General features: G+C 44.4%; 1 protein-coding gene across 2 annotated transcripts in view; it reads right to left on the bottom strand.

The window, feature by feature from the left end:
- Window positions 1–25,632, bottom strand: part of MST1R (macrophage stimulating 1 receptor) — a 410,648-nt gene that overhangs the window by 297,260 nt on the left and 87,756 nt on the right. For both annotated transcript variants that reach the window (XM_078661246.1, XM_078661247.1), the window contains one exon: window positions 5,854–7,146. In XM_078661246.1, coding sequence (XP_078517372.1) covers window positions 5,854–7,074 — 1,221 coding nt within the window. In that variant the 5' untranslated portion in view covers window positions 7,075–7,146. The remainder of the gene's footprint in view (window positions 1–5,853; window positions 7,147–25,632) is intronic.

Here is a 25,632-nt window from a genome sequence, read left to right as displayed (position 1 = left end):
TCAATAGCCAATCATCTAGGTTGGGGAAAAACTAGTACCCCTGACATCTGTAGATGAGCTGCAACCACCACCATAATCCTTGGTGAACATCCAAGGGACACTGATAAGGTCGAAGGACAGTATAGCAAACTGATGATGCTCCTGGTCCACCTTGAACCGCAGATAGCTTCTGTGAGCAGGCTGGATGAGAATGTGGAAAAAGGTGTCCTCAAACTTCAACGCTACCATCCAGTCTCCAGGGTCGAGGGCAGATAAGACCTGAGCCAGAGTGAGCAACTTGGATTTTGAACAGCACAAATCTAAAATAAGGCAGAGGTCTCCATCATTCTTTCGCACCAGAAAGTAGTGGGATGGCAACCACAACCTACTTCTGACATAGGCACCCTCTCGATGGCTCCGTTGGCCAGTACTTCCTGCTGCCAGCATGCACGCAAGGTGATCCCTTGTCAGCAAATCCGGCTAACAAGGAAGTGGCGGTGGGGTTTGTTGAAAGGGGAAGGCATAACCTCATTTGACAATCTGAAGCGTCCAATTGTCTGTTGTGATCTCCGGTCATTGGGGTAGATGGTGCAAAAATTCTGCCACCAACCGGATGCCCATGCTGGGTTAAGGGCATACTAAAGAGGCTATGGTTGTGCAGCAACCGAAGTGGGTACGGAGAGTGGATTGGGTGGACCACTGACTTTGGGCCTGTGAGGCTTGCGGGAGCCGTGGCCACAAAAGGAGTGAGCCTCCTGGTCATGGTGGCAGGGGGAAATGGACATGTCTGATCACCCATACCATAGCCACAGAAGGGGCGTAAAGCAGAATGCGGCTTTTGTGAGGTCACAGAGGCCCAACAACTTAGCAATAGCCCTACAGTCCTTCAATCTCTCCAAGCTGGAATCCGCCTGGTCTCCAAAGAGATAAGTTCTATCAAAGGCCATGTCCATGAGCAAGGCTTGGACATCCCCTGAATCCCCCATCTAATTGTGAGCTTTGTTGCATCTTGCCCATTAACACTAGATTGGGAGAGTATGGCCTAGGCCTCATTTGGAACCATAGGCAGCACTTGCACAACTGTATCCCACACAGTATGGGAATAACAGCACAATAAGCATGTGGTGTTTATGGTCTGCAGTGCTAGGCTGGCGGTAGAGAAAATCCGCTTACCGAAGATAACTAGCCTCTTGGTTTCCCAATCCAGTAAAGCTGTAGGGAATGTGACCAGATTTATTTGGGAAGCCGAGGCCTGGACCATCAAGCTCTCAGGGGTAGGGTGGTGAGAGAAGAATGCTGGGTCATCGAGAGTGGAGTAAAGGCGGCGAGCAGTGGTCGTGTGCACATGAGTATCTGTGCAGGGCTTGGCCTAGGCCCTGAGCAGGACATCAGTGAGGGCTTCGTTGAAGGGTAATAAGGGTTTTGCTGGGGATACCCCCAGTTGAAGCACCTCCGTCCAGGCATTGGTCTTGACTTGTACCATGGCAAATGTCGGTCCAGGATCTCAACTGCTCTCTGGGCCACCATTGCAAAAGAGGCCCCTTACTTCGTAGGTACTGGGGCAGGAGAGAGAAGGCTAGAGTACGGGGAGATATCCAAACCACTGGCATCAATCAGGTCCTCATACCTGTTGTCAAAGGCCATGAATAATGGTAAGGTGTCATTGTAGGTATCCTCAGATACCCTCCATTCATGTTCTTCAGTGAGCCCTTCCGGGAAATAGGCCTCCATTTCCAATTGAGGCCGTGTGGGCCTGGTCGGAACTTGAACAGACATCGTGTGATGTCGAAGACCCTTCCAAACCAGTAAGACCCAAAGATGCTCCAGAAGAGTTTGACCACTTATAAATGAGGCTCATGTCCTCATTAAACTCACAACGTTGGGCAGGGGTCGCGCCGTCATTAAGAACTTGGGAAAGCGAAGAGCAGAACCAATTTCCGATCCCTACTGCACAGGAACCACCTGCAAGTGCGGTTGATATTTGTGAGCTGTTCCCTCGCTTTATCCGAAGAATGGGAGCGACGCAGATAAGTCGATGAGCACTTCGACTTCTTGAACGACTTCTTATGGGAATTACTTGAAGAAATCCACTCGTGCGACGAGGACCAATGCGGACGACTCTGGGAGAGGTCCCAAGACCTCCCACATCAACAGTACCTGGAGCAGCACAAAGTCCAATTGCGAGTGGCCAAGAGCTTCATGGCCCACTCACGGATGACCTTGGGGTTCATGGTCTTGCACTCCGCACAGGACGTGGAGTCATGGTCCCTCTCCAGGCACCACAGGCACGTCAAGTGATGGTACATCACTGACATCAGTCGATGACAGCTTCCACAAGGCTTGAACCCAGTGGGTTTCTTCTGGGACATCTCTAAAAAACATAGAAAAGACACACTAGTCATCTACAAAACTTCAAAATAAGCCAGTCAAAAAGTGACTGAGAGAAGATTGATCTGAATCCACACAGATGGTGCCAAAAGGAAGATAATGAGGCCAGCGCACTGGGGTGATACCTATATAGGCTCCGGAAAGTGACTTGCAGAACAGTCAAGGCCAAACGAGGGCGAACCCCACTACCTACCATCGCGTAAGGGGATTGCTCGAAAAAGTTCTGGCTCCAGACTGATGCCTGGGGAATATCCAAGGTAAGGAAACTGCAGCTAGAAGTCTCTATCAGATTACAAGGACAAGTGACTAACATTTTTCCAAACACTTAAGACAGAAGAGAAATTGAAGATTAACTATGATTGTATAACTCTCGTCCTATTCTGTGTGAAAGAATTAAGAAATAACACACATGAAGATCTTAAGTGCAGTGGAGTAACAATAGCTCCAGGGTCGACTCCTCCTGCACTGTGCCCGGGTGGGCCTCAGAGCTCTTGACTGGGTCTGGAGCATGGGGGCCCCCTCTATGTACTTTGCATGGGGGACCCCTCAAGTTTCATTACGCCACAGCTTAAGTGGGATTTCTGTGTGCACACTCAGTACAGTTGTCCTTGGTGGGCAGGTCACTTTGTGCCAGGTACTGACATGTCTCATTCATTGTGGTTGGCTCAATACCCTTGGCAACAGCTGCAGAGAATTACGCAACATGGCCAAGCCCTGGAGAAATGTCACTTGTGCCAAGAATAACAAATAACCAAAAAAACAACCACAGAAGGAAAATGTTGAGTGTTTTTAAGATCTGTACAAATTGTCTTAGGAGTTAAAACTTCAAAGACAGCCACACCAACATGTATCCATCCCAGAAATAATCCTCAGGCAGTGATTTTGAAATACAAGGTGGATATGCCAAATGCTTATTTCTGCCCGATATAGATTACAGTGGCAGAGAAACTAAACAGGTGCCATGAGATATTACTAAAGCTTAACAGTACTCATAGATGAATTACAAGAATAGAGCAAATCACAAAAGAGGAATTGGATAGACCAGTCAAACCACTCCACAAAACGAATGTGGTTAAACTAAATTTCCCTAGGTTAAACATAGAAGCAGAACAATCACAACAGGATTTACTGTAGGCAGCTTCAAACTTTCAGATGAATTTTAACGAGTTTGAAATATGACCTGGACAGAGTACACTGTATTACAGTAGCCAAACATCGCTGTTTTGATCCCATGACTTGGCTGAATAGTGACTAATCCCTCCTTTTTGTGTTTCTTTGACGATTCCTCTCAACAAATAAACCAATCTGTTGTTTCTAGGATAGCTCACAGTGAAATACAATACACAGATACCAGACCATTTTTGCCATGATAGAGGGTTCGTCCTGCATTGTTGATCAAGCGAATGTGATAGTGTTGAAAGAACCTATAAACTCATTAGTAAGCCCTCCATATTGTCTCTATAGAGACACAGGGTATTCCCCCAGCTAATAGAGGATGTTTTCAGAAATACAGATTTGCATACCTGTATACATTTGAACTATCGGTAATAGTGCTCAAGGAGTAAAGCCAAGGATCTTCAGTGTAAATCTAAAAACATTGAAGAAATGGGACGAACCCTGAAGGACCAAATGATGAAGTCAGGGTGTACTTGAGTGTACAAAGCATATCTGGATATGAACTCTTTGGTTCAAAAAGTACTCTTTGATCTAGGCTAGGTCTGTACCAGATACTCCTACTGACTCTCCAAAGCAATTTGGGAGAATTATGGTGACCCACTGCATTGGTGGTGGGTAATTGTGGGAGGCCGAGGGTTGTAAGATAGTAATCCTGGGAAATGAGTATGTATTTAGTCATGTTAGTCACTAGAGAGTCTAAACCCATCAATGATCAGAAACCTGAATTGCAATCAAGGAGAAAGTTAAGGGCCCCTCTGCAGCTCTTGTACTTGTTTGGTGACCTCTTTGAAGGGTTTCTTCTACAATGCTAAGTTTAATGTCAAGTGGTAGAAAGTTTGGTCTTCCAGGTCTGTAGCTATTTTGACTGCAAACACGGTATGTTTTAATGGGGCATTGATCGCTAATACTATGCTAATGTGACATATTCTAGTAGGAATTTACACAAGACCATGTTGGCTGTAGCAGTTCAGCACATATTACATTTTAGTGTGCAAGATTCCTTATAGTGAGAGGAAATTAATTATTCACAAGTACAAGCAGGAGACTTGAGCAGCAACTCTCAAAGCCTGTATATAAGCCACTTTATGGCAGACAACACCCAAATTAAATTGATAGGTTTGGGCTTCCTACGTGGAAGGTAACACGCTTGATCTCAATGAACGCTTGAGCCAAAACAACCACTTTTGTAAAAAGTGGTGGCTGGTGAGGATGAAGAAGAATACAACATGAAAAGGATAGAGAGCTTGCACTGCAGTCTTCACATACTGAGCCCATATGCTAAAAGCCGATTTTCTCTGGTCAGTTCAGTCTCTTTTCCCAATATTTTTCATGTAACAAAAAAGTCTATGCCCTACAAACAATCCCATATAATTATCAAAATAAACGTTTTTAATAAATTATTTTTCAAATTCTACAGAGGTTCCCAACTTTTTTGATACTTATTCCGTAATACATTAGTTGTACCACACACAGTCTTGTCTAAGCAAAAACAATGTCATTTTGTCTCACTGTTCAAGGAGACGTTTTAAGGCATGTGCAAAGTGGGATCTGGCCAGGGCCCCAACGTTTCAGGGGGCCACTGGTAGAGCCAGCCCTGTCCTGCAGAGAGTCTGATTATCTTGAATAATTTTTAACCAGATGGTTTTTAATACTGTTTTCCTTTAATTTATTTTTAATGTGTGTGATGAGTAAGAATCTATTTCAGCAAAACCAAAGTGGATGATGGACGGAGTGTTGAACATTGCAAGCACTCACCCCCAGTCAACTGATCTGGGTTTAATCCATCATCATTCTTTAGCTCACTCAACCACCCCAGTTCAGACATGGCCATATGCAAATCAGTCTGACCCTGTGCCTCATCTGATGACTGCAGTAAAACCACAGAATCCTTAACTCCTACTGAGGGACATAATTGGAATGCCAGGTCCATCAGGCAGTGAGGGATTCTCGTCATGAGGACCTATGTCCTGTGACCATGGCACTATAAGAGAGACACATGACTAAAAAGGGTTTGTCATGTGGTTGTTACGCCTATACAGAGATGTACACACTATAACAGGTTGACACAAGAGGCGAGCATGCGGATGCAGTGTGCTTGTTGTCTCTGCCTCTCGAAATGTTTGGATCAGGGAAAACGCAGAGCAGTACACATTCACTTGCAAAATGGCACAGAGTCCTTCACATCTGACAGAATGCACAAACACAGTGTCTCATAACTCACTGAGTGAAAGGCTCAAAGGATTGGCCTCTATATATATGCAATGTGACACCAGTCCCTAAAAATAGACCTTAGGAAACATCTGTACTTACATTATGTGGGCAGTACTCAGCATCTTGGTAGAATGTTAGTCCCCGGGGCAGCGGCACATCATTAGTGTTGCTGCAGCAGGCTTGCATCCCTTTTTCCATTTCGCTGTCAATCATGTGCAGCGGAAAAGCACACAGTGCAGACTTCCTACTTGGCACATCAGTGTCTCCCTCACTGATGGCAAAGGCTCCAAACAGGACAGGATCTGTAGGGTTAATGTTCATTTCTTCGGCAAGCAGTTTGCCAGCATTGGTCAAGTGGACTGCTTGCAATAGGTTAAATAGCTTATCCTTGGATTCCACCGCCTGTCGTTTTCTCCTTCTACGCTTCTGCTCAAAGCGACACTCCAAAATCAGCTCCCGATAGCCGCGCATCTCTTTATGTTTGGCGTTCAGTCGCAGAATCCTGGAGTGGTAAGAGCTGCTAATGACTGATTCTTTCTGCACCGTTAAGAAGTACACATATTCTTCCCTATGAAATGTGTACACGTAGCGAATTGGGTAAGCGTCCAGATACTTGGGAAGCACAGTCAGTGAATGGAAGTCCTTCATAAACCCATCTTCGGTAGACTTTAAGGTGCGAATGGACAAAGATTTAGGGCTGAAGCTTGAGTGGACAGTACTGTTTAGGGTTGATGCCACATAGAAGATAGAAGAATAGAGGCTCTGAACCACTGTCACTTTGGTTCCCAATGGACTGGCCACACAATCTGGGCAGTCATTCGCATTGTTTTGCACTGTTGTGTAGAGACAATCCGTATTTTCAATCACTTCCTTGGAATCGGAGTTTAATCGGTGCAAGTAGCATAAACCATGTTGAGAGCTTCCACAGCTGTACAGATAATCTTCAGATGGATCTCTCACCAGGACTTGATTATCTGTATTCTCCAGTATGCTCTGATCTTGCTGGCACTGGGCACAGATATGGCATTCACTGGAACCTATTGGGCCAGTTTGCAGAATGTGTACCGTAGTCAGGTCTTTATTTACTACATATAGTTTGTTCCGCACCGCAACAAAGATTACATCCTTGTAAGTCACCACATTCTGGATAGGGCCATCTGCCATGAAATTGGGAAGTGTATATTCAATGGGTTGGTCTGGGATGTAGCTATATGGAATAACTGGGCACTGCCAAAAAGCAAAGGTGATTGGGTTCAAAGTAAGCAACATAACCAAAAACATCATGGTTGGACGCCCCATTCTAGCAGGATAATTGTCCATCTTGACGACTCCTGATGTCACCTTTCTTCTGCGCTGGTAAGCTCCTGGAGTGTTAGAGTCATTGTGTCACACCTGGAGCAGGGCGAAAAAAACACAAAGCAAGCATTCAGTTCAGAGTAACCAGAGTAATAATGTAGGTGTCGAGCTAGTACATAAGAAGCACATAAATGTGAAAGACTGCTCTTCTGGAGACTTAAATCCAGCCACCAATAGCCCATGCACATATGTTGCTAATTTGCACACAATTTAAAGACATTCAAGAAAAATGTTCTGTAAAATATACACCGAATGATGGGCTATCTTCTTAATGCTACAAGGATTTTGCAAGTTCCTGTGGAGTTCCGCAACCATATGAACAAAGAGTCAAACGGCAGAGTTATTTTTCACTAGCTTCACAGTCTCAGTGGACATCTAAAAATATTTTACTTTATGGCGGGGGTAGTTTTTAGGTCGAAGCCTGGCGTTCACTGCGCAAGCAGTGTCGCGCAGGCGAGAATTTTTGATTTCCAGTATGGGGCTTTAACCCGCCTCTCTCTTCCATTGGCTACCTCCATAAATGGAGGCTAGCCATTGGAAGAGAGATGTGGCAATCATTCTGGGAGCAGATTCGTGGGCGTTTCTGTCTTTTTTTTAAGCCCCGCCCCTTTTTTCCGCCATGAAATCAGTGGGCGTTTCCTTTTTTTTAATTTTTTTTACAGGGCTGTATTTTCTGCATTACTAACGTCTCTGTTGCCGGGATGGACGTGTCCGCTCTCCCCCTCAGCCCCGCAACCCCCTGATGGTTTTTTAATGACGAGAAAGGCTGTGGAGAGATCCGTAAAAGAAACAATTTAAAGATAGTCTGGATTGTAGTCTTTTTCAGTTGCGCCTTCTTCTATGTCTGCGTCCCTGGCTCGTCTCCAGTGCTCCGCTTTCAATTCAGTGTCTGCACGGTGTATAGATGACGGGAACACCCCCATGTGTATAAGTTGGTATGGCTTGCAATTGACCTGCAGTTTAAGTAAAGCTTTACCTCCGAGTCTGTGCTCGGAAACTCATGGGCTCACTGTCTCATTGTATTGTTTTAAGGACGTACTAGATAACTTGTGAATGTCGTGCATTTCTCGTGGTATTGGAGTTTGTTCAGGACACCCCCTTGTGGAGTTGGTTTCGCCTGGTTTAGAACATTCCTTTTGGATCACTGCTTTTGCCCTGAGCAGTCAGGGACTGGAGTCACCCAACGGCGCAACAGCCGAAGAGTAGGGTAGTGAGGCGCAGAGGGAACCTCTCTCTTCTAGCTCCCACAGTTATCTCCCCACCTCGCATGGCCTGTGCTGCGTCTTCTGTGCCGGGGCCTTGCGAGGACATCGGGACGGAATTATTTATTTATTTTGCGCTGGGAACTGCCGGATACCCCTCTCTCCGCTGCGCCCGTTGGTTTGGCCCGAGTCCCTGGCTCATTGTGCTGTAGCCTCCCTCACGCCGGTTCCAAGATGGCGTCGGGGAGCCGCCGAGTGTGAGAGGCGTTTGGGGGGAAGAGGACAGCGAGTAGGAGGAGTGTGAAGTAGGGAAGTCTCCCCGCCCCGGTGTAGGAGAGCGCGCAGGCCGCCCCCTCCCCCCGTGTATGAGTGAGTGTGATCCTGGTCCCTCCCTTCCTCCCTAGTGTCTGTTTGAGCTCGGCCCCCCTCCCGGTGTGTGAACCGCCCCTTCTCTGTGTGTGAGCGCGCGGGCCGCCCCTTACACCCCCTCCATTTGTGTCTGAGCTCTGGCCGCCCCTTCCCCTCGGATCTTCAGTATTATGGTGCTAGCGCGATGGGTGAGAAGCTGGAACTGAAGCTCAAGTCCCCGGTGGGAGCCGAGCCCTCCATCTACCCCTGGCCGCTGCCAGTTTATGTGAGTACCAGCAGTAGCCAGGCGTGACTGCTCTGAGTTTGAGGGTGCAGCCTTTGGAGGAAGGGAGACACAGGAAGCGATGGGGACGAACACCCTGGATCAGCAAGTCCAGGGTTGTGGGTTGAATGCAGGAGAAAGTGTGCTGTTTTGGGCAAAAGGCAAGTGGGAATTTTGGGTAAAGTGGGTATTTTGGGTGCTTCTCAAAGGCAGACTAGGCTCCAATTTCCTACAGTACTGGAGGTTGAGGGGTGCAATTTACGGGGAGTCGATTCATGATGAAAGGTACTTTGTTCATGGTGGAAGGAGGAGCCTGGGGCGTGGGTAAAATAGTGCATTTTTTAGGAATATTTACATGGTAGATGCTTTGCTGGGGTGGAGGGGCTGTATTTTCATCGCAAAGAGGGTGTCACTTGGAAATCCTGTCCATTGGGTTGTCATTTCTTTTGGAAAGACTTAGACCTCCCCCTTGACTGCTTACAATCGTTGTATTAAAAAGTGCACACTTATTCAAAGCAAGCGGCAAACTGCATCTGAAATTCAAATGTCAGTTTTCTTTCCTCCCCCGGGGGTTGTCAGCCAGCTCTTCCTGCAGGGTGTTGGAGGCTGGAACATGGCAGTTGCTGCTTGTTTGATTTTAAAGAAACCGCATCAGTTTAAGGATGTTCTCTTTAGGCTGGAGTTTCACCGATGAGCAGGTGTATGTGCGAGTGGGGGGCGGGTCAGCTGCCTGTGTATTTACCTCGAGTCAGCAATGACATGCCCTAAGCCCACCCCTAGAAACGCCACCCCTCCTCCTCCATACAGCTCTGATCGCAGTGCTCATTGTACTTGTGTGGCGAGAATAATACTGAGTATGTAACAATTCAAGTCAGGAAACATTGTCTCTTATTCTTCCGCTTTACTGTAATCTTAATAGTTGGAATAACCACGAATACACAACGCTGTATTTTTTCTTTACTAATAGCACTTAAGGAGCTGCAGCACACCCTCCCTCTCCCCCAACACATGTAAGTCGATTTGGTCACAACGAAGTTTTAGAACTCTGCTCTGACATGGCACTGTTCCATTCTCTTTTGAAGAACAACACAGTCAGTATGCACTTTCGCCACGCGTGCTGTGCGTTTCATTCATTTTCTTAAATGTAAGACACAGAGGTGTGATTTTTAAACATTTTATTTTGAATTTAAACAAAACGGAAACAATATGAGATGTAGTCTACGTGTGATTTTCCTACTTTTTTCAGTTGCAAGGTTACGGGTTGACTGCTACGAAAATGTTTGTATTCGCTAAATGGCTTAATTGTTAAATTGACAGAATACAAAACCTGTTCCCAAATCTAGCACATCGTGTTTGGCTGTTTCAAGTACCCTGTGCATGTTTGATATTGTGCGTACTGCATTTTGTACACTTGTTTATTACTCTTCAAGTGTTGAGTTTGCTGTACATGATAACAAAACAGGGTGGTATCAAGACTTAATCAATGTGGCCCATTGTCTCTTCTCCTATGCATCCTGTCAAACATAGATCTCTTCACTGTCTGTTGTTTTCTCACCAGTTGTATTCTGTGCTGGATGGGGTTTGACAGATACGTCGTTGTGTATAAGGAGCAAAGGCAATGTTGTATGTTGGAAACATTATTTTAAGGACTAAATGCTGCCAATTGGGGTAAGAAACGTTCGCGATTCCTGTTTACAATGCACAAGTGAGTAACTTAAGAAACTTTCATTTATACTTGTTTGGCTTTTTAGTCTAGAAATGAAGCACACGTTTGAAGCAGTGGCTTTTGTTGTGATTGGCTTTGCCTCTTTATGAACTCTGTAGAATAGCTGATGTTGGTAATAACCTACTTTTATATATCTTTGTGTTTGATGGTGCCAGTCTTGTCGATGGCTCATTGGTTGCCCAGCTGTTTGGGCTGTATAATGTGCCTGTGCCACTGACTATGTATGCCTTAACAGAGGGAAATTTATGACAGGACAAACACGTGGCCGTTTACAAGTCTCCTTGATGAAGGTATATATCTTTAGTGTCACAACGTTGTCAGGAGCGACTAACCGCTCATTTGTTCCGTTTATTCCTCAATCTGCTCAGTCCTCCAGACAAAAAAACGCCGCATACTTGGAGAACAGCTTGTATTATGAAGGGAAGAAATCGGGCTGCTGCGTGGGATTCAAGAGTCAACGCCCAGCACTGTTCCCATGTAAATCCCGTCCCTAGCTGGGAATCCTGGCTTGAGACTTGGTACAGAAGTGTCAGCCCTGCACTGAATATTTCTCTTTTTTGTGTGTGAGTTCACCTTTTCCCTGTTTGACGTGCATCTCTGCCCTGTCTGTGTAAAGTTTACCTCATCTCTGCATGTGTGAAGTGTCCCTCTGCCCTGTCTATATGGAATGTATCTGTATGAAGTGCACCTCTGCCCTTTCTGTGAGGAGCACCCTTGCACTGTCTCCCTTTCTGTGTGAAGTGCACCTCTGCCCTGCCTCTGTGTGAAGTGCACCTCGGCCCTGCCTCTGTGTGAAGTGCACCTCTGCCCTGTCTGTGAAGTGCATCTCCACCCTGCTTGTGTGAAGTGCATCTCTGCACTGTCTGTATGAAATGTGCCTCAGTGCTGCCTGTGTGAAGTGCATCTATGTCCTGTCTGTTAAATGTACCTCAGCCCTGCCTATGTGAAATGCTTTTTGAAACATTTGTCTGTGAAATGTACCCCTGCCTTACCTGTCTGAAGTGCACCTCTGCCCTGACTGTGTGAAGTTCACTTCTGACGTGCTCCCTTGCACTGCGAACTTGGAGAGATCACCTCGGGATCTTCGTTCATTGCGATTTCTCTTGGTTTTGATTCAGACGACCTCTGCTATACAGCATCTTGAATGTATAGAGGTGTAAAACAACCACAAATAGTTGCCAATTTTTAAATGTGCTTAGTGTGACATTGCTGTGCCTGCAGAGAGCTGTGTGGCTCTGTGTGTGACTCTGTGTGTGTATGTGGCCCTGTGTGTGTGTGGCTCTGTGTGGCTCTGTGTGTGTGGCTCTGTGTGTGTCTCTGTGTGTGTGTTTCTGTGTGTGTGTTTCTGTGTATGGCTGTGTGTGTGTGCGCAAATGCAATAGGTCTCGCATTTGTGAGAGATTAAGCTATTGCCATTGTAAATAACAATGCCATTTATTTATCTGTTTTCAAAACCAACACATAAATAAAATGTTTGTCATTTACAATGCCAATAGCTCTAACTTTTGAAAAGGCGAGACCGTTGCATTGTAAATGCTTGTTTTTTTTGTAGTATTTGCTTACTAGCCCCCAAATCCCTCTCGCTTATTTCATCACAAGAAATGTAGAATATGCAGCTTATAGTTTGTTACAAGCTCACATCTTCAACAGTTTAATGAAAGTCATGTTTAAAACCAGCTGCTGATTCAATTGTGTGGCAACATTGAGATAGATGTCATCTTTGTTGTTATGTATTCAAGAAGTTTAAAGAAATAGCTCTTTTCATAATCACTTAACAGTGAATTTACAGAAGGAACTTTTCAGAAGAAATAGAGCTGAAAAGCCAGTCAATCGTTTAAGCACTACTAGGAATGCTTCTCAATTACCCTTCTGTCATACCCTTTATTAAATGTGGCAGCATGTGCTGATGTTCAAACTCAGCTGTAATAATTTATTACAGTATAGTAGTAATGCAAATGTTGCGTTCCAGATGAGAAGTGATGTCAGAAATAAACTGAAACAAAAGCAACCAGTGAACTAAAACAGTTGTTGCTTGTGGTCAGCATAATTGCGAAAATTCTCGCCCAGCCAATGTAGGAGACCATTCATTGGTGGCACATGCAAGCTGAAATGTAAGGGGGGTCATGACAAATGACTAAAGCACACCACAAACCCCCAGCCCTCTGACATGATCTAACACTCTCTTGAACCCCATTCATAATGGTTTCATGGTTTTGATAGAAGCCAAAAGATAAAAAGCATTTGCAATGCAATAGGTCCGCATTTATGAGAGTTTGACCTATTGGCATTGTAAATGACAATGTCTTTTATGTATGTGTTGTTTTTAAGAAAAACCAAAGGTGGTGATGGACGGAGCGTTGACAATACAAACACTCACCCCCAGTCAACTGATCTGGGTTTAATCCATCACCGTTCTTTAGCTCACTCCGCCACCCCAGTTCAGACATGGCCATATGCAAATCAGTCTGACCCTGTGCCTCATGGGAACAGTCCAGCCCGAACTGCCAAGCAATGTCTTCCCTGGACCGGAATCAAGCTTCCCAGGACCGGTTTCTGGCATTACAGCCGTCTTCAGCCGGGCTTGCTTGACTCCATTGGCAAAGTGAGCAAGGGACTCACGTCTGAGCATACCCTGCCAACTTAGGGCGAACCAAGAAAAACCAAAGGTGGTGATGGACTGAGCGTTGACAATACAAACACTCACCCCCAGTCAACTGTTCTGGGTTTAATCCATCACCGTTCTTTAGCTCACTCCGCCACCCCAGTTCAGACATAGCCATATGCAAATCAGTCTGACCCTGTGCCTCATGGGAACAGTCCAGCCCGAACTGCCAAGCAATGTCTTCCCTGGACCGGAATCAAGCTTCCCAGGACCGGTTTCTGGCATTACAGCCGTCTTCAGCCGGGCTTGCTTGACTCCATTGGCAAAGTGAGCAAGGGACTCACGTCTGAGCATACCCTGCCAACTTAGGGCGAACCAGGGAAGACATGGCTTGGCAGTTCGGGCTGGACTGTTCCCATGAGGCTCAGGGTCAGACTGATTTGCATATGGCCATGTCTGAACTGGGGTGGCGGAGTGAGCTAAAGAACGGTGATGGATTAAACCCAGATCAGTTGACTGGGGGTGAGTGTTTGTATTGTCAAACGCTCCGTCCATCAGCCCCTTTGGTTTTTCTGTGTTGTTTTTAAAACAGATAAATAAAAGACTTTGTCATTTACAATGCCAACAGCTTAAACTCTCGCAAATGCGAGACCTATTGCATTGCAAATGCGTTTGCCACCCATGCTATAAGAGTAATAAAAAAGCGTTAGGAGAGAGCATGTCCTGCCTGCAGCAGGACAAAGCTATTTGAGAAAATAGCGCTTGTAGGCTGTAATTAAAGCCTACAGAGTAAGAACAAAAGTAACGGAGGGTGTTCCCAAGGGATGTTACAAAATGAGACAAGGCGGTAATAAGGAGGGACTACTTCGCCTAATGACCAATTAACAGCCACAGTTTACTCTGGACAGTGACACAAGCCAATGAAAAATATGGGTGGAGAGTGGGAGGAGCTTCAAGTCCCTACCTGAATACAGCATATTTCGCAGAGCAGCCCATGTGCTGCCCAGGCTCGACCTAAAAATAGTATAGAAGAGCGGCCCCTTGTGGACAAGGACATTCACAGTCAGATTTGCTTAGAAAGACATGGTTAGTTATAGGACAGAGCGCTCCTGCAATTGGGCTTGAAACTGGAGAGCGTCCATTTTCAGAAAGTAGTTGATATGGGATATTGTTTACAGGGTGATAGTTACCACGTTATTGCTATTCAAGTTTAATTACCCGTGAAGTAACACAACATTGAGAGACTGGAAAGAGTCCGCTAAGGCGGCAGTGACAATAGGAAATGAGAGGGGCCAAGATTTTACACAAACTTTCGATATTGCACTACTGATGTGACACACCCATGTAGGAACAAGGTTAATGGAGTTAATAAACTGCATAATATTTTCTTGGTAGTGCTGTGGGAATTGCATCTTTGAGCCGTGGCACGAAGAGTTAACAGGAGTTTACTTGAAGGTCTATGAATAATGAATCATTTGAAATGCAGATTTATCATTTGAGGAAACCTGGAGGTGGTCACATGGACTTCTACCAATATGGTGCCACTAAACCTACGGATGCAAGTGCAAAACGTTGCATCAGTAGTGCGCTATTGGTTGGATGCCCATACACAGGGGCATAAGGCACCCCTCACACTAGCATATTATGCTGGGCTACCTCTAGCACCATGTGCTGGTGAGCTGGGTTCACTTAAACACTAATCGGTCTTAAAGTAAAATGCCAATAAACAGTTTTAGAGAATGCTATGAAAGCGTTGTAGGCTGGCGTGCACAGTGATGGATAGAAATAAGTAAATACATAAATAAATACATTGGGGGTAAATGCAGACAAAGCTAATAATAGAAAAAAATAATGCACGAAAAATAAAGGTAAAAAAGGACAAGTAAGGATAAGAGTAAAAGATGGCTCGACAAATGAGGAAGAAAGAAAGAAAGAATGGAGGAAAAGAGGGTGGCAAGAATTAATAAGGCCTTAAAGGGAAGAAGGAGAAAAGTTGAAAGATAGGGTGGAAGAGTAAAAAAAAATATTGGAATGAAGGTTCAAAGGATGAATAGATGGAAGGGTGAAAGGTGGAAAGGGAAGAGTGAAAGGATGGGCAGGTGAAGAGTGAATGGATGCAAGGATGGAAGAATGGACATGTGCAGAAGAGTGAATTAATTGATGGGTGACATTAAAGAAGGATGAATGCATAAATATATTGATGGGTGGTTGGTTGAAATGATGTTTGGATAGGACAATGGGTATATTGATGGACAGGTGAAGATATGGACAAATGGATAGATGGATACATGGAAGGGTGAAAAGATTAATAGGTGGATGGAAGGAAGGAAGATGAAAGAGCCTTGTTTCCTCGGTTTGCTTGCCCGTGTGATTAGAGGTATGTTTTTAAGTGGGGGGCGGCATTTTAATTTTCTGGGTACTCCCTCGCCGAAAAAGTTGCCTGTTACAGCTATAAAAATTACAAAAATAACCATAAAAATCAATATTGAGAATAAAATGAAGGTCAGCTAAGGCTGATGAGAGTGGGCTAAAGATGTAGAATAAGGCCAAGGAAAGGTCTGTCGGTGTCACAAAGGCCTCGTGTGAGGGGTATCAAGGCAATCAACAGCGGAAAGAAAGGTTGAAGCAGGCGTCATGAGAAGATAGTGCTAATTCCATATTCGTGGATCACACAGAAATGATAAACACTGGTTGTGGCTGAACAGGTTTTAGCCCTAATTACCTTGCGTCATTGATATCAAACCTCTTGCGTGCATGCTCGCTCAGTGAAGCGCTATTAAAAGTGCCTTTTTGGCACAGTTCTCAAAAACGCAATTTGATGTTTGCAACACAAAAGTGTAATTAGGCCAACTTCTGCTGGGCTTAGGCTAACCTGACACTCCAAGCTCAGAGTCTCATGTTTCTTTCAGTAGGTGACTTTAAGGAGGGGGGATTATGCCATGTGTGTTGTTCCAATCACGGACAACAGGAACCAGACAAAGTGCACCCTTGAGAAAGTTGTCTTCATATAATACCCTATATAGTGAAGTAAGATTGGAGTAGCAGCACCCACTGATCATAGAAAATGGAACAAAAAATATAAATAAATAGGTGAAAAAATACAAAACTGTATACAGAAGGAATATAATGAGGAATTTCAAGTGGTCTTTAATGGTGATCCATTGACAATATCCCGAGCCGCACACGAGGAAAAGAAGAGGTGCAGGCTACCATAGTGTTAACTGCATTTTTATCCTTTGTATCCCTAAGACCCATTTAAGTCTAGAGTTTGACTCTTGCCATGCACATTTCTCTGTTCTTGGTAGTATCTTGTTACTCGCTTTAGCAACTCTTCCCCTATATCAATTGCAAGGCACAATAACTTGCTTTGCCTTAGCCCTGTCACTCATCCTGGGATGCAACACACATTTCTGTTTAGAGGCAGGACTGTGCCCTTGCATGTGGGATGCAGTAAAATTGAAATAACAAGCATATGTTATGCTAAGAAATGCTTGATTTACAACAAAGGCATTCTGAACGTACAAGTGGAAAACGTGAAAAAAGTAGTGTGTTGCAATACATTTGTCCGACACTTAAAATACGACTCATCAAAAGTGATGTTACAATGTTTGAGGCATCTTTTAAAGATCATGACAATGATCTTAAGTCAGAGTGTCCTCATCCTATGGAAGTAAATCCAGCAGGTGATTAGTGAAGCCCATGTTTTAACCTTGTCAAATACTGCAAGGGGTTCTACAAAGCTGCACATTATACTGCTTAGCAATTAAAAGCTCCATAAACCTTCTATTCGGTGATTCTTCTTGTTCGGGGGAAGAAGCTTCAGCGATTGAAGAAGATGGTTTTCCAACTGCTGAGGAATGATACTTGCTAGGCTCAGGTAATACGAATTCTCCACAATTTGCATGTGGTTATTCTGCTGGTTTGGATCCAGTATAAGACCGTCTTGATGTCTTCATCTCCGACCTAGAGTCTTGAATAACAGCAAAAACAGACCCCTCACTTAGTAATACTTTACACTTGGTAGCACATCCTACATTCACATAAGAAATAACATTGTCCAACAAGCAGAAGTTATTCAAAAAATATTGTCATTTTTATTTACAAATTTTTCTGATACTTTAGAGCATAATAGCAACATAAACTCATACTCGTGACCACAATACACTACAAATGTTCTATATATACATATTTATATTATATACACACAAAAGAACCCCCAAAGAGCCAAAATCACAGGCAGACATAATCAATCAATCAAAACCACTCATACCTTTCATCCGAACAACCAGTTTCGCCACAATCACAAGCTCACAACAAACAATTTTTCAAAAAATAAACAACAAATGGCAATTCATATCAATATATAATACAGAGACATAAGAGAAAGCAAGAGAAGCGCCGACGCGCGTTTCGGAAAGGAACTTTTGGTCCTAAATTCCTTCGTCAGGGCGCAAATAAATCATAGTTTCCATATATGTATTCGTTGTTCTGGATATTTAGATACCAGGTCAACAATCCAATTTAATGGTCATGCGGGGGTACAATCCTAATTCAGAAAAATAATCTGAATTCACATCCTGTTTTAAGAAGGATGGCATGAGTCAAGAAGCCGGGTATAATTAATTCAGACGTTCGGTATCTAGTGCTGTAGAGCAAATGTTGGTTCCTGGTCATATAAACCACCGGGCGGGAGGCAGCGTCCCAAGAGCAGGGACTCCACGGGGTCAGAATTATTTCAACTACGTCGGCTCCCGTATCAAATAATTTTTAAGCTGGATAGAGAAAAGCGATCCGTCCATAACTCGGTAGAAGAGGTCTTTTGACATCTTTACCGAGTTATGGACGGATCGCTTTTCTCTATCCAGCTTTAAAATTATTTGATACGGGAGCCGACGTAGTTGAAATAATTCTGACCCCGTGGAGTCTCTGCTCTTGGGACGCTGCCTCCCGCCCGGTGGTTTATATGACCAGGAACAGACATTTGCTCTACCCACTAAATAGTCGGGTAGCCCGTTCCCTACTACATTGAGCCTTGTACAGCACTAGATACCGAACGTCTGAATTAATTATACCCGGCTTCTTGACTCATGCCATCCTTCTTAAAACAGGATGTGAATTCAGATTTTGTTTCTGAATTAGGATTGTACCCCCGCATGACCATTAAATTGGACTGTTGACCTGGTATCTAAATATCCAGAACAAGGAATACATATATGGAAACTATGATTTATTTGCCCCCTGACGAAGGAATTTAGGACCAAAAGTTCCTTTCCGAAACGCGCGTCGGCGCTTCTCTTGCTTTCTCTTATGTCTCTGTATTATATATTGATATGAATTGCCATTTGTTGTTTATTTTTTGAAAAATTGTTTGTTGTGAGCTTGTGATTGTGGCGAAACTGGTTGTTCGGATGAAAGGTATTAGTGGTTTTGATTGATTGATTATGTCTGCCTTTGATTTTGGCTCTTTGGGTGTTCTTTTGTGTGTATATAATATAAATATGTATATATAGAACATTTGTAGTGTATTGTGGTCACAAGTATGAGTTTATGTTGCTATTATGCTCTAAAGTATATGCTCTAAAGTATCAGAAAAATGTGTAAATACAAATATGACAATATTTTTTGAATAACTTCTGCATGTGGGACAATGTTATTTCTTATGTGAATGTAGGATGTACTACAGAGTGTAAAGTATTACTAAGTGAGGGGCCTGTTTTTGCTGTTGTTCATTTCTCCCTGCCTCCCTCTTACTGTATCAGTTTTCAGGGACCCTCTTGTGTTACTGCTAGAGTCTTGCATAACCTCAGGAGTAAAGTGCCTTCTGGCCACCATCTATCAGGTTTTCAGCCTACCAACAGTGGCCAACTGGACTACGATGGACAGCCATCATAGGGCTACACATCTGGTGTGCATACATACCCAACACCACCTGTATAGAATTCTGTCTCGCTGACAGAGTAGGATAGCTTAGACATATACACCCTGCTGCACATTACTCCTCAAGTGCCATGTCATTAAGCATCTCCTTGATTCAGTCAACTAAGTACATGAAAAATATGAATACACGTCAGAAGTCCACAAACAACTCTACTCCAGCCTACGAAACCACTAATCACCTCATCAGAAACAGAGTGGAAGGGTCTTTGACCTCTCAAGATATAAGAGTAGTTTCCACTTGTTTTTATCATGGTTACTCTTTCTCTCTCTCTCAATTGTTCCTAGACCAGAGAATGTAAATGTCCTTCTTTCCTTTAATTTACCGTCGTCTTTCCTAAAAATATTTATTCCAGGATCCTGATAAGCGGTACAAAAGGGGGTGGTGATGGACGGAGCATCTGAACCAATCAAACACTCATACCCAGTCAACAGATCTGGGTTTAATCCATCACCGTTCTTTAGCCCACTCTGCCACCCCAGTTCAGACATGGCCATATGCAAATCAGTCTGACTCTGTGCCTCATGGGAACAGTCCAGCCCGAACTGCCAAGCCATGCCTTCCCTGGACTGGAATCAAGCTTCCTAGGACCGGTTTCTGGCATTTCAGCCGTCTTCAGCCAGGCTTGCTTGAATCCAGTGGCAAAGTGAGCAAGGGACTCACGTCTGAGGATCCTGATAAGAGCATCCACATCGCCCCTGCACCTTCTGGGACCTGGTTCATGCTCTTAAAAAAAATGTCAAACACAGGAAAAGGAAATAATGGCATCTAAAGCGCCACTCGCTCCGATATGGCATTAGTTTAGAAATGAACAACAACCTCCACTGTTGGACAGCAATGCTGGACTGCTGCAAACAAGAACTGGTCCTTCACCTATGCAGGCATTGTGTTTCTTTAAAGATGCAAGACTCGGCTGTACCAATTTCCCAACATCTACCATAGCCGTTGTTGGGCTAATTTTTTTCTCCTTGCTACCCATATTGAGTGTTTTATATTGTAATTTGCTATGTATGATGCTCGGTCCTCAACCATCTCAATAGGGGTCGTCCAAATAAAGCCATCATAGTTGCATTTTGCCAACCTCGCCTCCCTGTTGTGATAAAAATTCGCTCTTAAAACGTGATTGTCCTAAGTCTGACTGGTATCAGCTGAAATACCCTTTGCTGTTTAATAGACGATAATTAACCTCTTGGGCGCGGCCGCGATTCTGCGCCTGTGCGGCAGTTTTATTGAGTGGGCGGGTTCATGATGGCCCCCAGCCGTCATCAGCAAATGCCCATTGATCAAGTAAAACACGTTCCCAATCTATAAAGTACCATCAATAAATTAATGCATCACTCACCAATCAATCTGTCTTTGAAGAAAATAGGGTCCCTTCTGCATACATCACAATGGTTGTCCGCTGAGGTGACTTCACCTGGACCATTAAAATGGAGAGAGAAAGAGTTGCAGTGCACAGATCGCAGAATATATTCCAACTGTGCCACTACCTTTTGTGTCCCTGTGACCTATGAATGTTGTTGGGGAAACAAGGTGTGGTTCTAGATTTACAAAATGAATTTATTGGTGGTGGGTATGTGGCGCATGAAATCAGACACGGTCTTTTGCGAACGATCATAGTAGGGTACCTGCTGCCGGTTGAGCCAGACTCTGAAAAGAATAGGGGGAATGGAGTTAAGGAACATGTCCATATGGCCCAGAAATGAGGCAGTGAGAGTGTGACTGCAGCCTAGCACTGGAGAAGAACCATGGTTCCTTAATCAATGCACCCCATGAGTGACAAGACTACATAAGTCTTCTTTTTCTGTCATGGTGTGTCCTAGCCACCTGTTTCCGATTACCAGATGTGACCTGGAGGAGGCCAGCTCCTCAGTGTTCACTAGGCCCAATGTTTCCAGATGCAGCTTTGCAGGTGAACGGAGGGAGCAGACTGTGAGAGAAATGCGTAGAGCCTGCGTGCCCATGCTTTATTAAAAAAAATGTTTTTTTTTTAAATCGCCTGGTGTCCCAGCATCTCCATCCAATGTCAAATTTTTCTGCAAAGATTTGAAATAATACATATGGTGACCCATATTTTTTTTTTGGGGGGGGGGGGGTTATTGAAGTCTGCTTGTCCACACTAGGAACCTAATTGTAGTCCTATTTATAGGACTGATACTATTTTTCCATTTAAAGAAAATCTAGACATCCTACAAACAAAGTCATTTGTTTGGTTGTCTTGTAGTCAAGTCAAACACCTTTTATTACAGGGTCAGATGGTTCAATGAGTCTAATGCTTATCAATTGAACCTTATATAGTAAACATGCAAAAAATTTCATCATGAAAGCTTTTCTAGTTTACCAGCACTGAAAGGAAGACGAAATGCTGTGTTGGACTTTTATTTGCAGAGAAAATAAAAAACCTTTGAAATGAATACATCTCTGTGAATTATAGGAAATAATTCACAGTTACACCTCTTACCGTGAAGTAGGTGTTTTTAAAACCACTAGCGAACTGTGGAAAAGTAAATTTTGCCATGTTCTGTGTCCCTACGTGTCATCCATCATATGTTATGTGTGCATGATTAAATATGCATATGCATTCCCCATGTTCGATTCATGACGCAATTATAGTTGTGTCCACCTCTAATATGCCAGTTTCCAGTCCTCGTGAATACTACGAATATCAGGCCTATGTAAAGTTACGTTGCCACGTTTCTCAGTGTGCACGTTATTTCATTGTAAAGTCCCCGTTTCTAGGCCTCAAAAAGGGCCTGGACACTAGATTCAGCTCCTGTCTCCTGAAACCTCGCTGAGGAGCGATACAGCCCCCACCTGTATCCTCGACCCTTCACTTACTTCCTGCCTCGCAGTGCCCGGTTCAGCCTGGCTCTGCCTCTGAGTCTGCCAAAAGTATGTTATGATTCCAGTTATCAGTTCAGTCCTCCTTCTCTGCATTCCTAAGCTACTGAATCGCATCAATAGTTTCCGTCATTGTCTAGCCTTCACGTCTCCACGTTAGAGAAATACTGCATTTAATGGTCATTTAATATTCTTCATCACGTACTACATGTAGAATAATGCATGGTCCAGTCTTAGAATCAAGTCAGCCTTTCCCCTCCTAACTTCTAGTTTATATCAACATGTTCTCTAAACATCAGATACTAGATACTGTTTAGGTACATGTCGCCCTGACTCTCCAGACTTCAGTCTCTGCTCCTAGCACAGAGTTCATAGCCCCCAGCTTCTCTTAAGTAACACGTCATTGCCAGTTTGCGCGCACCATCAGGTTAGAGGTCCCGGCTCCTCAGGTAGCCCCCTCCATGGTTTCCGCCCCATTCATGACATATTCTGTTACGTTTGCATCACATGTCTATGTATACGCCCTGTTACACCTCTTTTCCCCCTTATCTTTCGCGACTGCTACGCATCACGCCTTTTGCTCCACCCACTGCTACGCCTATTGCAATGTAATGCTATGTGTTTGCGCTATGTATATATGCTCATGTACTGTTATTAAAAAGTTATCCTTTTCCTTGTCCCGATCCTGACACCAGCAGCGCTGCTGGGCCCTGCCATCCTATTCCTATGCAGGTTGTCCTGTTCCTGTCCTTTATGCTGTAATAAACCTGCGAAACTCCTACTACCTCGAATTTTGACTCTTATTTATTGAGCTATCTGTTATTCATTTATACATTCAAAAATAGGGTATTATTTATTTATTTACCACATAATGGCGCCCGAACAGGGACTTGCCCTTTCCCCACGCGCCGGTGAAGCCACGCCGGCCCCCTGACCCTCTGCAGCCGTGACGGAACCATACCGTGCACCGGCAGATATTTCTGCTTCAAGTATCCCTCAGGCCCACGGAGGAGACGGAGGAGGCGGTCCAGCATCCAGACGAGGCGGTGGAGGAACGCGGTGAGTCCCGACCAGAGCCCAAGCCGAGAGTCCAAGGTCCGAGGTATCCGGAGGTCCACCCGTAACTGAAGTCCGAAGTTCGTCGTCCGTCGTCGTAGCAGTTCAGTCCGATCCGAGGCCTTCCGTTCTTGCTGCCCGGTGAGTACCATTACTGGGGTAGTATCTAGACAGGGTCAATCTAAATTGACTCTGGTCCGTGGGTTGGTGGTACACAGACTCACAAACGAAGTGTTCACCTAGGTGGATACGGGTCTTGATGCGTCCCTTTATGGGACCGGTATGTTCCGTACTGTTTCAGCAGTGCATCCAGTAACTCTAGTCTGTTCCGTTCTCGAGAAATTCTTGTGTTTCTGTTTTTCAGTATTCCAGGTAATATTCTGTCCGAACTGTTATGTCATGATGTTGTTCAATGTATTTCCAATGTCGTGGTATGCCTGAATTGTTCTCCAAATTGTTATTGTTTCTCGTGTATTGTATTGTGTTCCGATTCAAGTTTACAATGTCTCTCTTTTCGAGATTACGTCAGCTAAAAACTAGAAAAGGTTTGTTAGAAGAAGCAGTTCCTGTTCCGCCGAGGGACAGTCCAGGTCACTTTATGTATCAGAAGCATGGCATAAGCGCCATATTGTATCTAGATTTATGGGTAGAGTATACCAAACAGTTAGAAGAAAAGTATAGATGGCCCGTATCGGGTACATGGGATGCCGAGTGCATCATGCGAGTAGAAGAAGCATTATGGAAAAAGAAAGCCAGACAATCACAGAAAGATGCCATCGAGTTATGGCGTAAAGAAGCTCATAAGAGAACCGAAAAAGAAATCAGAAAGTCAGAATTAAGTAGAGAATCCTTGGAACGAGCCCAAGAAAGGGAATTAATCGAGATTGGTGAACGAGTTAAAACTGAACAATCAGACAGACAGAGGCATGCCCTTGATAGGGGTATGTATCCTCTCTTTGCCGAGGGCTTGCCAAAAGCGACCCCAGAGGCATCCAGTAATTTCCCGCCACCATTAGTTCCGACTAAGCTACGTCACAAACAGACCGCAGCTGATATTTTTATTTCGTCCTATTTGGACGACACAGTCCCAGAATATGCAAATCCTGTTCGTGCTCCGCCAGTCCCTGTAAATCAGGCACTTCCCGCTCCTCCAGACACCGGAGTACCTGTTACGGTACCCCCGGTCCAGCCCGCCATACAAGTCCAGCCTGCATTTCCATTTCCCACTCTGCCAGGACGAAGAGCCTCAGTAGACGACTCTAGTTTAGGGGCCGCAGGGGGAGGTACTCCTCAAACCCCGCCGCCACACAAGCGTTTAACGACAGCCGAATTACATGCACAAGCGTCACAGCGTACGCCCAGACATCAGACTGTAGCAGAAATAAGAAAATCCCTTGCCGAATGCGGCTATGATCCAGTCCCAGGCGAGGATAATATGGTTTTATATTCATTCCGCGTAAGAAAGGTGGCCGAGTATCTAGTCACCTTACCGAATATGAAAGAAGATCTAGACAGAATATATCGTTTCATCCGTACAGGGGATGATCCAGAAAGCATTAGCGAGGCCATGTCTCAAAGGAAAGCCGAGATCCAGCTCATGATATTAAAGTTTCTGATCAATTGTCTAATAAGAGAACAAGATTACCCGTCTAAAGATCCGGCCGAAATGAAAATCCTGACAAGGTGGAGTGATAATATAGCCGAGGGTAAGCACAAGACCGTCGGTGCTGTGGAGAGTATGTACAAGAAAATCCGTAGAGAAATAATAAAGATACACGAACAACGTAAAGCAGTACAAGTAAGCGAGAAAGAAAGTAATTCTGATACTGAAGAGGTAGAGGACGAGAATCCCGCCAGAATAGCGTATGTAGGAAAATCTAGATTTCCAGATCGCCATTTACGCCTAGAACACAAGTCTATTTTTCATTCTCCAGCACCAGAACAAGGTTCACTAGAACAAGTGTTTCAAGCTACCGATCACATTCTGAAATCACGAATCGGTTACAGTGAGTTAAGTACCATGCATGAACAAGAACTAGCCCGATCAGCAGTCCGATGGATTACTGATTCTACCACTTTTCCAGACGAAATAGTGGCACAAATGTTTCTGAAAATGCCCCCAGCCGAACAACGACTGGCGGGTATGTATATGATTCAGCACCTCATTACTTTGTATGAGGGTCAGCACTCTGATCCAGGCCCGTTACATGATGTCCTGAACGAGTTACTCCAGTATAGATGGAAAGGTCTAGGTACCGATTTAATTAATGTCATTCTAGAACAGCGTCACAAATATAGAACGTTTCTGAACCCGCATTTTGTTCATGTCTCACCCCCAGAAAGTAAACCATTTTACATGGAGAGACAGAATCCGTTACGAGAAGTCCACCCAGTCAGAGGAACGGGTGGCGAACTAGAACGAGTGTTTGTTTACACTCCGATTACAAAGATGGAACTCCTCGAGATGAAGAAATTAATTCCCTGTCATGACAAAGATCCAGCAGGGTTCCATAGAGAATTAAAAGACAT

This window comes from Lissotriton helveticus, chromosome 9, assembly GCF_964261635.1.
Source record: "Lissotriton helveticus chromosome 9, aLisHel1.1, whole genome shotgun sequence".
NCBI lineage: Eukaryota > Metazoa > Chordata > Amphibia > Caudata > Salamandridae > Lissotriton > Lissotriton helveticus.
Note: the sequence above shows the minus strand (reverse complement) of the source record. Positions and strands in the feature narration are given on the sequence as shown.